This window comes from Eretmochelys imbricata, chromosome 3, assembly GCF_965152235.1.
Source record: "Eretmochelys imbricata isolate rEreImb1 chromosome 3, rEreImb1.hap1, whole genome shotgun sequence".
In the NCBI taxonomy this organism is placed as follows: domain Eukaryota; kingdom Metazoa; phylum Chordata; order Testudines; family Cheloniidae; genus Eretmochelys; species Eretmochelys imbricata.
The window spans coordinates 1878386-1892249 of NC_135574.1; the positions used below are offsets into that span (position 1 = coordinate 1878386).

General features: G+C 63.7%; 1 protein-coding gene across 5 annotated transcripts in view; it reads right to left on the reverse strand.

Moving 5' to 3' along the window:
* Positions 1–8494: 8494 nt before the first annotated feature.
* The window catches only part of DNMT3A (DNA methyltransferase 3 alpha), a 272889-nt gene continuing 267519 nt past the window's right edge, over positions 8495–13864 (reverse strand). For 4 of the 5 annotated variants that reach the window (XM_077812262.1, XM_077812261.1, XM_077812260.1 and 1 more), the window contains 3 exons: positions 11037–11106; positions 9995–10113; positions 8495–9387 (listed from right to left, as the gene is read on the reverse strand). In XM_077812262.1, coding sequence (XP_077668388.1) covers positions 9246–9387; positions 9995–10113; positions 11037–11106 — 331 coding nt within the window. In that variant the 3' untranslated portion in view covers positions 8495–9245. Of the gene's footprint in view, positions 9388–9994; positions 10114–11036; positions 11107–13864 lie in introns of those variants that run through there. The other variant, XM_077812263.1, reaches the window with a different exon arrangement.

The following is a 13864-nucleotide window of genomic DNA, read 5'->3' on the forward strand; positions in this document are numbered from 1 at the left end:
GACCCAGCGGCACAGGACGGAAAAGGCGCGGCTTTGTGGCAAGCACTGGCGGTAGGCCAGCCAGACAGCTCCACAGGGCAGGTCTCCCTGGGCCAGGCTTTGCAGCAGCAGATCAGCTCGGGTTGCCAAGTTCTCCTCCTGGTCTAATTACCTGGGGCGCCTGTTCTCACAGAAGGGTCTGCAGCAAGAATTCACCCCAGGAGCCAGCGCTCAGAGGCCCCGGCCACCTGCCCTGCCTGATGCCGTGAGGCCAAGGCTTGTTTCCCTCAGCAGGTGTGTGCCCAGGAGGCAACTGGCGCGAGGTGTGCCCCCAGCATGCTGGGAGTGCATGACATGCCGATCCACAACGGCTCTGCTGGACTCGGTGGGATTTAAAGCTAAGCACCTGCCGGGAGCGGGGCCTGGACCGCAATACGGGCAGAGGAGCGGCGTCAACGCCCCCACCCTCAGGTCACACACAAACCTACTTACAAACGGGTGCTGCAGCTGCTGGGGTTGGCTGGCTGTAACGTCCTCGAGCTCAAGGCTCCCCTCTGCCCAGGGGCAGGGCCTGACTAGTGAGATCAGACAGCGGCACAGATGGGACCGACGGGCACCCGCAGTGCCAAGGACCCCGCGCACCAAGACAAGAGGAGGCGACACAAAGCACATGACCGTGGGACTTTTTTCTTTTTTTTTTTTCCTTTTTTTGCACAAAAACAGTACATTTATTCAAGTGTTCTCCAGCACAAGTACATTAGAAAGGAGCTTTTCTTTCGTATATTCTTCTGGGCACCAAAGAAAAAAGAAATGGGATGAAGGCGAAACGGACAGACTTCCTACATCTGCTGCACGCATTGACCTTTTTAATTAGTTCATAACAGCTATGTCACGAGCAATACTTACACAGAGATACAACAGAACACCGGGGCGGGAGAGGCCGCGGGGCCCCTTCCCGCCAGGTCGCAGAACCATACTGTGAAATGTACATTATTTATTGTCAATAAATATAGAAGCAACCCTAAAAAAACCAAAACATAGCGGCTGAAGGATGCTGGAACCAGAAACCAGAATAACCCTAATCATAAAAAAGGAAAGAAAGAAAAAGAAAAGCGGGGGGGAGGTGGGTGTTAGCTGCATGGAATGTACACTAGAGAGGTCCTAGCGCTGGGGGCTCAAGCCAAATCATAGGGAACAGTCAACGTTATTACCAACGTCTCTACAGCGTTTATTCTTCAGTATGAATAAATGATTTCCCACAAATAGTTAAGCATCAGCTACTTCAATGCCTAGGCTAAAACACATGAAATCTCTCATTTCGTTTTCAAGTACAAAGTTAAAATGCCTTTTTGTTTTTTAATAATAATATAGAAGAGTAAAACAATAATAGTGCTCTTTGAAACTCCACAAGAAAACAAAACAAACAGTCATTGTCCAGACAGCAGACTTAATTTAACAATATAGATTTTTAATAAAATGTTTTAGCACCTTGTTTGTCACCTACTCCCTCGGCGGATTTCTAAGGAATTTAGGCTTTTTTGTTTTCGATACAGGGCTGTGCAACAAAATTTGCTTTTTGCTTTTTTAAAAAAAAGAGTGTGTTGGGTATTTTAAAAACCTTAATTCTCCCCGTCTGTGTCCCGAGGCTACAGGCTGGGAACCGGGTGGCTTGTGTCCGGTGCTCCCGGAGACGGGGACTGGAGAATCTGGAAAACAAACTGCCTGAAAACGCTGCCAAAGGGCCATTCCCAGAGTTTCCAGTTTGTGGAGCAACAGGAACCTGCTTTACCCACCGGGCTCTGCCATGGGGGGTCCCTGCACCCCCCTGCAGCCTGGTTCCCCCACATTCACACCAGCCTCACGCAGGAGCTTCCCCTTGCAGCCAGTGGTGGCTCCTGGTGGAAAGCTGGTGGGAGGGTGGTGCTGGGCCCCAGGCCTCCCCAAGTTTCGCATTGCCAGGCTCGCAGCGGAACAAGAGGTCGGGAAAGCGACGGCTCCGCAGGTCTCTGCTGAGACCTGGGCAGGAGGGTGGGAGCCTGGGGCCCATGTCCTGCCGCCTTTACCAAAATGTAAAGATTAAAGGGCCAGTGCTGCGAACGCGGCTCTGCTCGGCCTGCAGCGCCCGCCCTCCCTCCCTCCGCGACCTTATGCTGGCTCGGCCCCGCAACCTCCCCCCCAGTGTTCATGCACAGTTATGGGGGTTCACAGATTCCCCACTTAGCACCAGTCCCATGGTAGAGAGACTAGGAGGGCAGAAGCGCCCATGGCTGACCCCTCCCACGGCCGTCTCCCCTCGTGAGCCATGCGTGCTAGGCCGTGCCAGGCCCGTGCTGCCTCTCGGGGGGCAGCCCCTGCCCCCACTGTTAAAGGAAAACTGCAACGTGAATAAGAGACTCAAACTCCCTCCCCAGCGAGTTGTAGAGAAGAGCAAACCACGAGAGAGACCCCAGTGCCCCGGGAAGCTGCCATGAGAGTGCCCGAGAGGCAGGGCAGGGAGTGGGGGGGCTGCCCGGCAGGGCCAGCTGCTGGAAGGGACGCGCTACCCTCCTTTCGAGGTGGACCTGCTGTGACATTAGCAAGCACCCACAGGCAGGCCCCGGTAGCCACCCCTTCCACCTGCGGCACCCTGCCCTGCCCAGCAGAGAGAAGTGTCAGGCCCTGAGAGACCCCGGCACCATTCACAGTTATGGGGAGCGAGACAGCGACAGGGATTGCGGCGAGCCGCCCGACCCCCTGCGCTTTAGCACCAAGCCCTGCAGTTTTCCTTTAAGAACTGGCCCCGGGACATGACCTCCCTTTGCCCCAAGCGCCAAGGGGGCTGTGCTGCACGGACCCTCCCTCCTCAGGGGACCCTGGGAGCGCTCGGCCCAGGGAGCGCTCGGCCCAGGGCTCCTCCCAGCTCAGAGGCCTCGGCCACGCAGCTGATGCTGCGGGCTGGCGCAGCGAGGAGGGGAAGCACTGGGGTGGGTGGGCTGCCATGGCACCGACACCTGCTCTGAGACACCAGGCCTCACGCTGTTGCTCCTGAGCACCTTGGGGTGGGTCCAAGCCCCAGCTCCGCCCTCCCGTCCTGCGCACGGTGCGGCAGGTCCTTTCCCGCGGGCCAGTGCAGCCACAACGGGCAGGAGGCCTGAGGGGGCTGGGGAGGCTTCCCGGGGCAGGTCTAGTCCTGCCGGAGCAGGGGTGGGGACAGCTAACGGCCCGGGGCTGACACAGCAGCTCCTGGCTTTTCCGTGGGCTGGCAGGGGGTGAGGGCAGGTCACCGGCAGCTGCGTGGGCCACTGCGGCTCCCCGGGCACCTCGCCCGGGGGCTGGGGTAACCGCCTGAGGCATTCGAGCCGCCCCCTGTCCTGCAAGCGAGCCGAGCTGCACCGGCCCTTCCCACTGCCTGCCGCGGCCCCGGCCCCGTGTGCCCTGGGGGAGGGACGCAGGCAGGACCCCCCTGTGCCCAGGACCCCCCTCGGTTCCCCTCAGCAGATCCCTGCGTCTATGGCTTTGAAGGGGGCTGCCCCCCACGCAGTGGGGCGTGTGCACTCACTGGCCCCCCGAGGGTCTATTTTGGCTCGTCTCTGGCACTCAGGGTGAAGGCAGGGGCCGCTCCCACAGCCAAGCCCAGTGCAGCGAGAGCCGACAGAGGCCTTACGTCTGAAATGGAGAGTGGGCCCCTGGCCCCCGTGACATGGGGTGGGGGGCTGGACTGCAAAGAGTGCCTGGGACAGTCTGTGACGTCACTGCCCCAGGCAGTGTGCTCAGGTGCTGGGCAAGGCAGGGCTCCTGCCCCGCTCCCACCAGGCTGGTCACGGAGCCACTCTCAGGGGGTGCCCCACGCCCGTATGCAGAGATGACCCAGGCACGTCTCACCAAGCCAATAGCCGCTGGCTGGCGCGGGGGGGGCGGGGGAGTCAGCAGCCCCGGGCGGGTGGGTGGAGAACGGCCCTTAAAGGGAATGCGAGAGTTTGGGGCTGGGGTCTGTGACCCCGGCCCGGCCGGGGGCGAGTGATGACCTGCAGCTAGGCAGGGCCAGAGCCCTCCCAAGTCCCTGCGCTAACCCAGCCTGCCAGCGTGTGCATGTGAGCACGCCGGGGCGTTGCAGCGTCCTGCCCGTGCCCACGGCCTGCGCATACAGCCCGGCTGCGTGTGCCGCGCTCCCGTGGGCGCAGGGGCCGGCCGAGTGTGCACCGTGGGGGTGGGGTGCTCCACTGGCCACGTGCGCATGCACGAGGGGGGGACACTGTCCACACGGGGGCAGGGAACGCCACCGTCTGTGTGTACGGGGACACGGGCCGCCACTGGCCAGGCATGCCGGGTCCTTTGTCTTCGTGTGCATATGGGGTGGAGCGTTCCCCAGTCCGCATGTGCGCGCAGGCTCCTCTGGGGGTGAGCGTGTCCCACGCTCCGGGCGTGTACGGGCGCGTGCTCATCGGGGGGGGGGGGGGTCTATGTGCGCTCAGACAGGTTCGTGTGTCCCACCGTCCGTGTGTGCTCAGGCGTGTGTGTGCGCAGGGGGGGCGTGTGTCCCACCGTCCGTGTGTGTGTCCCACCGTCCGTGTGTGCTCAGGCGTGTGTGTGCGCGGGGGGGCGTGTGTTCCACCGTCCGTGTGTGTGTCCCACCGTCCGTGTGTGCTCAGGCGTGTGCGTGCGCAGGGGGGGCGTGTGTCCCGCTGTCCGTGTGTGTGTCCCGCTGTCCGTGTGTGTGTCCCGCTGTCCGTGTGTGCTCAGACGTGTGTGTGCAGGGGGGGCCTGTGTCCCGCTGTCCGTGTGTGTGCGTGCGCAGGGGGGGGTGTGTCCCGCTGTCAGTGTGTGTTCAGACGTGTGTGTGTGTGTGTGTTCGTTCCCACTGTGTGTGTGCAAAGGGGTGTGTGTGTCCCGCTGTCAGTGTGTGCGTGTGCAAAGGGGTGTGTGTGTCCCGCTGTCAGTGTGTGTTCAGACGTGTGTGTGTGTGTTCGTTCCCACTGTGTGTGTGCAAAGGGGTGTGTGTGTCCCGCTGTCAGTGTGTGCGCAGAGGGGTGTGTGTGTCGCGCTGTCAGTGTGTGCGCAAAGGGGTGTGTGTCGCACTGTCAGTGTGCGTGCAAAGGGGGGTGTGTGTCCCGCTGTCAGTGTGTGCAAAGGGGGGTGTGTGTGTCCCGCTGTCAGTGTGCGTGCAAAGGGGGGGGTGTGTGTCCCGCTGTCAGCGTGTGCGCAGAGGGGGGTGTGTGTCCCGCTGTCAGTGTGCGTGCAAAGGGGGGGTGTGTGTGTCCCGCTGTCAGTGTGTGTGCAAAGGGGGGTGTGTGTCCCGCTGTCAGTGTGTGCGCAGAGGGGGGGGTGTCCCGCTGTCAGTGTGCGTGCAAAGGGGGGGGTGTGTGTCCCGCTGTCAGTGTGTGCAAAGGGGGGGTGTGTGTCCCGCTGTCAGTGTGTGTGCAAAGGGGGGTGTGTGTCCCGCTGTCAGTGTGCGTGCAAAGGGGGGGGTGTGTGTCTCGCTGTCAGTGTGTGCGCAGGGGGGTGTGTCCCGCTGTCAGTGTGTGCGCAAAGGGGTGTGTGTCGCACTGTCAGTGTGCGTGCAAAGGGGGGCTGTGTGTCCCGCTGTCAGTGTGTGCAAAGGGGGGTGTGTGTGTCCCGCTGTCAGTGTGTGCAAAGGGGGGTGTGTGTGTCCCGCTGTCAGTGTGTGCGCAGGGGGATGTGTGTGTCCCGCTGTCAGCGTGCGTGCAAAGGGGGGGGTGTGTGTCCTGCTGTCAGTGTGTGTGCAAAGGGGGGTGTGTGTCCCGCTGTCAGTGTGTGCAAAGGGGGGTGTGTGTCCCGCTGTCAGTGTGTGCAAAGGGGGGTGTGTGTGTCCTGCTGTCAGTGTGTGTGTGTCCCGCTGCCTGTGTTGTGTACATGTTCCACTGTGGGCTGCTTTGCAGTGGGAGGACAAGGTTCCGTCGTCCGTGTGGGCACACGGGTGCGGTTTTGACTGTCTGTCGGGGGTGGGCAGTGTCCCTCCGTCCGTGTCCCTCCGTCCTCACGGGGGGTGCGTGTGCAACCACTGCCCAGCCTGCGGCATTAAAGCCGGCCCCCCTCGGCACACGGCGGGAGGATTCTGCAGCGCTTGGCACTGGCCTGGCTTCGGGAGTCTCACCGCTGCCTCCCCCAGGAGTGGCGAGGCCAGTGCCAAGCGCTGTGGAATCACCCTCCGGGCGGGCAGCTGGAGCCAGCTTGTGTCACCGGTGAGTCAGGCCCCGAGGGGGCCGCGTGCTCCCCACCGCACGGTCCCGTCACACAGCTCGACGGCGTGCGGGCGCGCTGGGGCCGGGTGGCCTGGGCGCAGCATGGACGTGGGGGCGCACTCACGCTCTGGCACGGGCAGGAGGGAGGGAATTTCCTTAGCCTGGTTTTAAAATTCCATTAAAAATATTTTCAAAAGGAGCCTCAGGCTTGTCTCCAGGGCAAGGCCCTGCCCAGCAGCAGAGCGGGGACGTCCCGTGCTGCGGCAGGGCCCACGCAGGACGGAGCTGCTGCCGCTGCCTGGCAAGCGGGTGGCTGTAGTCAAACCCAGTGCAGTAATTAGCCATGTAGACAAGCCCCAGGCGCCTCCAAAAGAGCAGGTCAATGGGCAGGGGAGGGGCGTTACTGAGGAGGCAGGTCAATGGGCGGGGGAGGGGCATTACTGAGGGGGCAGGCCAATACGCAGGGCGGGGTGGGCGTTACTGAGGGGGCGGGCCAATGGCAGCGCAGGGCAGGGTGGGCGTTACTGAGGGGGCGGGCCAATGCGCAGGGTGGGGTGGGCGTTACTGAGGGGGCGGGCCAATGGCAGCGCAGGGCAGGGTGGGCGTTACTGAGGGGGCGGGCCAATGCGCAGGGTGGGGTGGGCGTTACTGGGGGGGCGGGCCAATGGCAGCGCAGGGCGGGGTGGGCGTTACTGGGGGGGGCCAATGGCAGCGCAGGGCGGGGTGGGCGTTACTGGGGGGGGGCGGGCCAATGGCAGCGCAGGGCGGGGGTGGGCGTTACTGGGGGGGCGGGCCAATGGCAGCGCAGGGCGGGGTGGGCGTTACTGGGGGGGGCGGGCCAATGGCAGCGCAGGGCGGGGTGGGCGTTACTGGGGGGGGGCGGGCCAATGGCAGCGCAGGGAAGTTATCGAGATGGTGGCTGGTCAGTGCCCTTGTGACAAGACTCAGGCCGGGGCGTCTGCCCGCGGGACAACACTTCTGCATGCTGGGAAAGCCCCTCACAGCTGCTCTCCCCTGGCAGGCTCAGCAGAGAGGCCAAGACAGACACCAAGCTCCTTCCATGCCCGCTCTTCCAGGCCATGCCAGCAAATGCCCCTGGAGGGCCAGATGATCCACTGGTGCCAACTGGCTGTGCTAGGGCCATGCCCACATACAGCAGGACACAAGGCCTGGATCGGTTAGCTTTGGCCATGTGCCCCCCTGAATGTACCACGCCCCCGGCCGGCCTAGAGCTCCCTCTGGGATCTCAGCCTGGCCCAGCTGGCACCGCTCTGCAGCGGATGCTTGCCCACCTGAGAGCCTGCGGCACCGGCCGGCTTCCCCCGGCGTGCTGCATAGGCACACGCCAGGGGGAAAGCTGCCTCTGCTCTGCCTGCCCAGGCTGTCGGGCTGGCGCTGGGCCCCCAGCCCCTGGAATCCAGGAACAGAGGTGGAGCCCCTCTGGAGATGCTGCTCTCCTGGCTCTGCTGGGGGGATTCTCCCTCAGGGGGGCCTGCCAGTGCGATTCCTAGTCTAGCCCTTGCCCACTTCCTGCCCCACAGAGAATGCGCCCTCCGCCCAGGCCGCGAGGAGTGAGGGGCAGCGCGCTGGTGGCCGATGGGAAGGGACCGCACAGCTGCAGTTCAATCAAGTACTAAAAGAAACAGAATTCACAGCGTCCACAAAAAGAGAGAACCAGCCTCCCCGCTGGGCCGGGAGCACCCCACAGGGCAGCCAGAGCTCTGCCCTGCACCCCCAGGCCTGGATGAGCAATGGGGGGCGTCTGCCCGGCCCTCCTCCCACCTCGGCATGAACCTACAGACGAGTTCTTCATTCTACAACAAAGAGACAAGAAGAATCAAAGATGGCATCAGCTTCTCAGTATAAAACTGCAGCCTGTGAGTTCGGAGGTGACCCAAAGCATCGCTCTGCCCGGTGCTGCACCCCAGCCTCAGGCCAGGGGAGGGGAGGGGAGCCCCTCGGAAAAGAACACCCAAAGGCGACGTACACAGAAAAGCACCAGTACGTTTGTGTGTTGTTATTCTCTGGCGAGGGCTTTCTCTCCCCCCGGCCCCTGCGGGTGGGCGGGCGGGGGCAGCCCCGGACCCGCTTCTCCCCAGTGCGTGGGAGGGGGGCCTTCCTTTTCGAAAATAAAAAGGTTATTGCATGACGTGGGACGGAGACTGCCTCCCGTCCCTCCCCCGCACTGCCCGGGGGCGGGGGACCAGTGCCTCCCCTGCCCCCGGCACTGAGTCTGCATGGTCCCCCCTGCGGAAAGCCCTGGCACGTAAGGCAACGTGGAAGCTGATGTTTTGACTCACCCCGCTGTTGAAAAGCACCATTATGAAGTCAGGATGTACAGTAGTAACAGTACCTTTTATATATCTATCTAGCTAGCTCGCGCTCACACCTGCCGTATATATATAAACTGTAAACAAGAGGTAACAGCGGCATCTAGGATCTGCTTTCTTCAAGGTTTCCTGTGTGGTAGGCACCCGAAATACTGTAGAAAAGTGTGTGGTGTGGTGCGTGTTCTTGGCTTCCCTGCTAGTTGGTTTTGCTTTGCATCACCAGTGATGGTGCTGGTAGAAGTAAGTAAGGCTCAGTGCTGGAAGTTACGGCGCAGGCTGAGCACTCCCTGCTGGGTGCTCCTACGCTCACCAGACCAGAGACAAAACTCGAGCTCAGAGCGACAGGTCGGCAGAACCTTTCCTTCGCGTCCCCCTCTCTAGGCTTGGGTTTCTGCTAGTGTTTCCTGCTGGCTTTGCCCTCCTGCTACGACAGCGCTTGCTCACAAGCTCGGGAAAGCCTTTCGCCTCGCTCGCAGCTTCGAGAAGCAGAAACCAAACTAACAGAAAAACCCATCCAGAAAAGAGCGGAAAATTAAAAGGTTACCAAAAAAAACCGGTTTTTGTTTTTTTTTAAATAGGCTAAAAGCTGAACATTGAAAATTCAGGAGAGGACACCGAACCCTTTCGCTTGGGGAGACGCGGTGGATTCCCATCGGGTTTAATCCTTTCTCTCTTCTGGGTGCTGATTTTTCTCTTGTTCCACATTTTCACTTCTCTTCTCATCTGATTCGTTCCACTTCACTAGTTCCTGTGTGTCTTACACGCAGGCAAAGTATTCCTTCAGGGGAGCAAAGAGATGGCGGATCACCGGCACGCTCCAAGATCTGCCGAGCAGTCTCTGCCGGGCCAGGCGGCTCATGTTGGAGACATCTGTGTAATGAACCGGGAAGCCAAAGACCCTGCATGGAAAGGAGGGAACAGGAAGAGCACAGGTTAGCTGATTTCCTGCCCCAGGAATCCTCCTCCTTGGAGCCACTTAGCACCTGGCAGGATCCGGGCTTGACGGTAATGTTCTCGGGTCCACATCGGTACACCGTAAAGGTGCTCAGACACCACGGTGACGGGCTCGGTGAGAAAACCTAGACAGACAGATGGGCTTGCGAAGGCCAAGACTAGGCTGGGGCCCTGCTTGGCTTCTCTGTGACCTGCAAAGCAGAGCTGCAGAGGGGGCTTGTGTGTGTGTCCAGGGCTGTGCTGCCTGCTGGAGAAGTGGCAGGTGAAGGACATGAAGCTCGACTCATGGAGTCGGTCAGGCTAAGAGACCTTGGTTTGCTTCATGCCAACAAACGAGCTCCCGCTCTGAGATTCAGCTCCCCCTCGGCCCCTAACGACAGAGCTCCCCTGGTGCATTCAGAGCCATCCAAGTCCTCCAGCACAACCAGCAGTACGAGTCCCCAGGCCTCCCTTCCCAGGCACCAGCGCAGACAGGGCCCAGCCGCCCTGGGAGACCAGCCCAGAGACGGTGCAAACCCAGGGAGCCGCCCCACCCCCGCAGGCCAGCAGTACCTCTCCATCTCCGTGCACCACAGGATGTCCTCCTTCTCGTTCATGAAGACGGGGAAATGCTGGTCCTTGCCCTGCTTGATGGAGTTGGAGCGAGTGGTGATAGTTCGCACTTTGCTGAACTAGAAGGGACAAAGCAACGTTCTGAGCAAACCAGAGCCGCAGCCACTTCCCCCGCCCCGGCTAACATGGCCTAGACGGGGGCCCAGCTGGGCAGCCCCCAAGAGCTGCTCCGAGGGCGCCTGTCTGCTCAGAGCAGCCTCAGGTCTCTTGCTGGCCCAGACCTTCGTGGGGCCACTGAATGATTCTGATTTATCCCCATCCTCTGCTGGCTCCGGACTCGCTCTGGGACGAGGGTGGAGTTCCCATATCCGGCCTGGCCCCTTGGCAGCAGCTGGGCTAGTCTGTCCCTCCCCTCTCCTGGTCACTAGGTCCTGCCTGAAGCCAGGCTGGGGGGCTGGAATCACCAGCATCCCCCCAAGCCCCTTGCTATCCTCCCGTGCTCCGCTGTGGTGACTGCGTGGCCATGGAAGGGCAGAACAGGAATCCTGTCTCAAGTGAGCCCACGTGCTGGGGTGCCCACGTGCTGGGGCAGAGCCACTCCTTGGGGAGGGAACTGAGCATCTTCCTCTGACGTCCATCAGGGCCAAAGCAGGTGCCTTTCCCCCGCTTCCAAGAGCGGCACAAATGTCATAGGTCCCATCTCCTGGTGCGGGTATTCCCAACCGCTCCCAAAGTGTGCCCCACGTCTGGCCCCCTCTGCCTGCCTCACTGGGCCTGCTCTGCCCCCCACCGCCCCACCCTGCTGGCTGGGATCTGCTCCCCATACTGGTTGGCTGTGGCCCACCCTGTTGGCCATGGCCCCACCTTGGCCTAAATCCCAAAGCGAGACAGTGCAGTGCGTGCCCCCTCCCACTTCGGCACAGGGGCTGATGCTGCCCTGGGTCGGGACAGCACCCGGAAAAGGCCCAGAGGAGGCACGGCCCAACTCCCAGGGCTATGCTCCAGCGCCTCCTGGCTGCCCCACGGAGGCTCAGGCACTGACCTTTGCTATCCTGCCGTGCTCCAGGCACTCCTGAAGTTCCAGCTTATCGTTCACTGTAGATGCCAATGGCCTAGGAGACAAAAGGGCGGGAGGTTGAGAACGGGCATTAACCCTGCACTCAGTGCTGCTGCTACGTTCCAGGTGCGCCCGCCAGGGGGCTGGGCTCCCACCCATGCCCCTCGCACACAGCATCTGTATGCCCTAGGGGGGCTGGCCGTGTGCCCATGGCGCCCGTATCCCCTATGGGGGCTGGCCGTGCCCACGGTGGCCGTATCCCCTATGGGGGCTGGCCGTGTGCCCATGGCGGCCGTATCCCCTATGGGGGCTGGCCGTGTGCCCATGGCGGCCGTATCCCCTATGGGGGCTGGCCGTGTGCCCATGGCGCCTGTACGCCCTATGGGGGCTGGCCGCGCCCATGGTGGCCGTGTCCCCTATGGGGGCTGGCCGCGCCCATGGCGCCTGTACGCCCTATGGGGGCTGGCCGTATCCCCTATGGGGGCTGGCCGCACGCATGGCGCCTGTACGCCCTATGGGGGCTAGTCGCGCCCACGGTGGCCATATCCCCTATGGGGGCTGGCCGCGCCCATGGCGCCTGTACGCCCTATGGGGGCTGGCCGCGCCCATGGTGGCCGTGTCCCCTATGGGGGCTGGCCGCGCCCATGGCGCCTGTACGCCCTATGGGGGCTGGCCGTATCCCCTATGGGGGCTGGCCGCACGCATGGCGCCTGTACGCCCTATGGGGGCTAGTCGCGCCCACGGTGGCCATATCCCCTATGGGGGCTGGCCGCGCCCATGGCGCCTGTACGTCCTACGGGGGCTGGTCGTGCCCATGGTGGCCATATCCCCTATGGGGGCTGGTCGTGCCCATGGCGCCCGTATCCCCTATGGGGGCTGGTCGTGCCCATGGCGCCTGTACGTCCTACGGGGGCTGGTCACGCCCACGGTGGCCGTATCCCCTATGGGGGCTGGCCGCACGCATGGCGCCTGTACGCCCTATGGGGGCTGGTCGTGCCCATGGCGCCCATATCCCCTATGGGGGCTGGTCGTGCCCACGGTGGCCGTATCCCCTATGGGGGCTGGCCGTGTGCCCATGGCGCCCGTATCCCCTATGGGGGCTGGTCGCGCCCACGGTGGCCGTATCCCCTATGGGGGCTGGCCGCGCCCATGGCGCCTGTACGTCCTACGGGGGCTGGTCGTGCCCATGGCGCCCGTATCCCCTATGGGGGCTGGCCGCACGCATGGCGCCTGAACGTCCTACGGGGGCTGGTCGTGCCCATGGCGCCCGTATCCCCTATGGGGGCTGGCCGCACGCATGGCGCCTGTACGTCCTACGGGGGCTGGTCGTGCCCATGGCGCCCGTATCCCCTATGGGGGCTGGCCGCACGCATGGCGCCTGTACGTCCTACGGGGGCTGGTCGTGCCCACGGTGGCCGTATCCCCTATGGGGGCTGGCCGCACGCATGGCTTCTGTACGCCCTATGGGGGCTGGTCGTGCCCACGGTGGCCGTATCCCCTATGGGGGCTGGCCGCACGCATGGCTTCTGTACGCCCTATGGGGGCTGGTCACACCCACGGTGGCCGTATCCCCTATGGGGGCTGGTCGTGCCCACGGTGGCCGTATCCCCTACGGGGGCTGGTCGTGCCCATGGCGCCTGTACGCCCTATGGGGGCTGGCCGCACGCATGGCGCCCGTATCCCCTATGGGGGCTGGCCGCACGCATGGCGCCCGTATCCCCTATGGGGGCTGGCCGCACGCATGGCGCCTGTACGTCCTACGGGGGCTGGTCGTGCTCACGGTGGCTGTATCCCCTACGGGGGCTGGTCGTGCCCATGGCGCCTGTACGCCCTATGGGGGCTGGCCGCACGCATGGCGCCCGTATCCCCTATGGGGGCTGGCCGCACGCATGGCGCCTGTACGCCCTACGGGGGCTGGTCGTGCCCACGGTGGCCGTATCCCCTACGGGGGCTGGTCGTGCCCATGGCGCCCGTACGCCCTATGGGGGCTGGCCACACGCATGGCGCCCGTACGCCCTATGGGGGCTGGCCGCGCCCATGGCGCCCGTACGCCCTATGGGGGCTGGCCGCGCCCATGGCGCCCGTACGCCCTATGGGGGCTGGCCGCGCCCATGGCGCCCGTATCCCCTATGGGGGCTGGCCGCACGCATGGCGCCCGTATCCCCTATGGGGGCTGGCCGCGCCCATGGCGCCCGTACGCCCTATGGGGGCTGGCCGCACGCATGGCGCCCGTATCCCCTATGGGGGCTGGCCGCACGCATGGCGCCCGTATCCCCTATGGGGGCTGGCCGCGCCCATGGCGCCTGTACGTCCTACGGGGGCTGGTCGTGCTCACGGTGGCTGTATCCCCTACGGGGGCTGGTCGTGCCCATGGCGCCTGTACGCCCTATGGGGGCTGGCCGCACGCATGGCGCCCGTATCCCCTATGGGGGCTGGCCGCACGCATGGCGCCTGTACGCCCTACGGGGGCTGGTCGTGCCCACGGTGGCCGTATCCCCTACGGGGGCTGGTCGTGCCCATGGCGCCCGTACGCCCTATGGGGGCTGGCCACACGCATGGCGCCCGTACGCCCTATGGGGGCTGGCCGCGCCCATGGCGCCCGTACGCCCTATGGGGGCTGGCCGCGCCCATGGCGCCCGTATCCCCTATGGGGGCTGGCCGCACGCATGGCGCCCGTATCCCCTATGGGGGCTGGCCGCGCCCATGGCGCCCGTATCCCCTATGGGGGCTGGCCGCACGCATGGCGCCCGTATCCCCTATGGGGGCTGGCCGCACGCATGGCGCCTGAACGTCCTACGGGGGCTGGCCGCGCC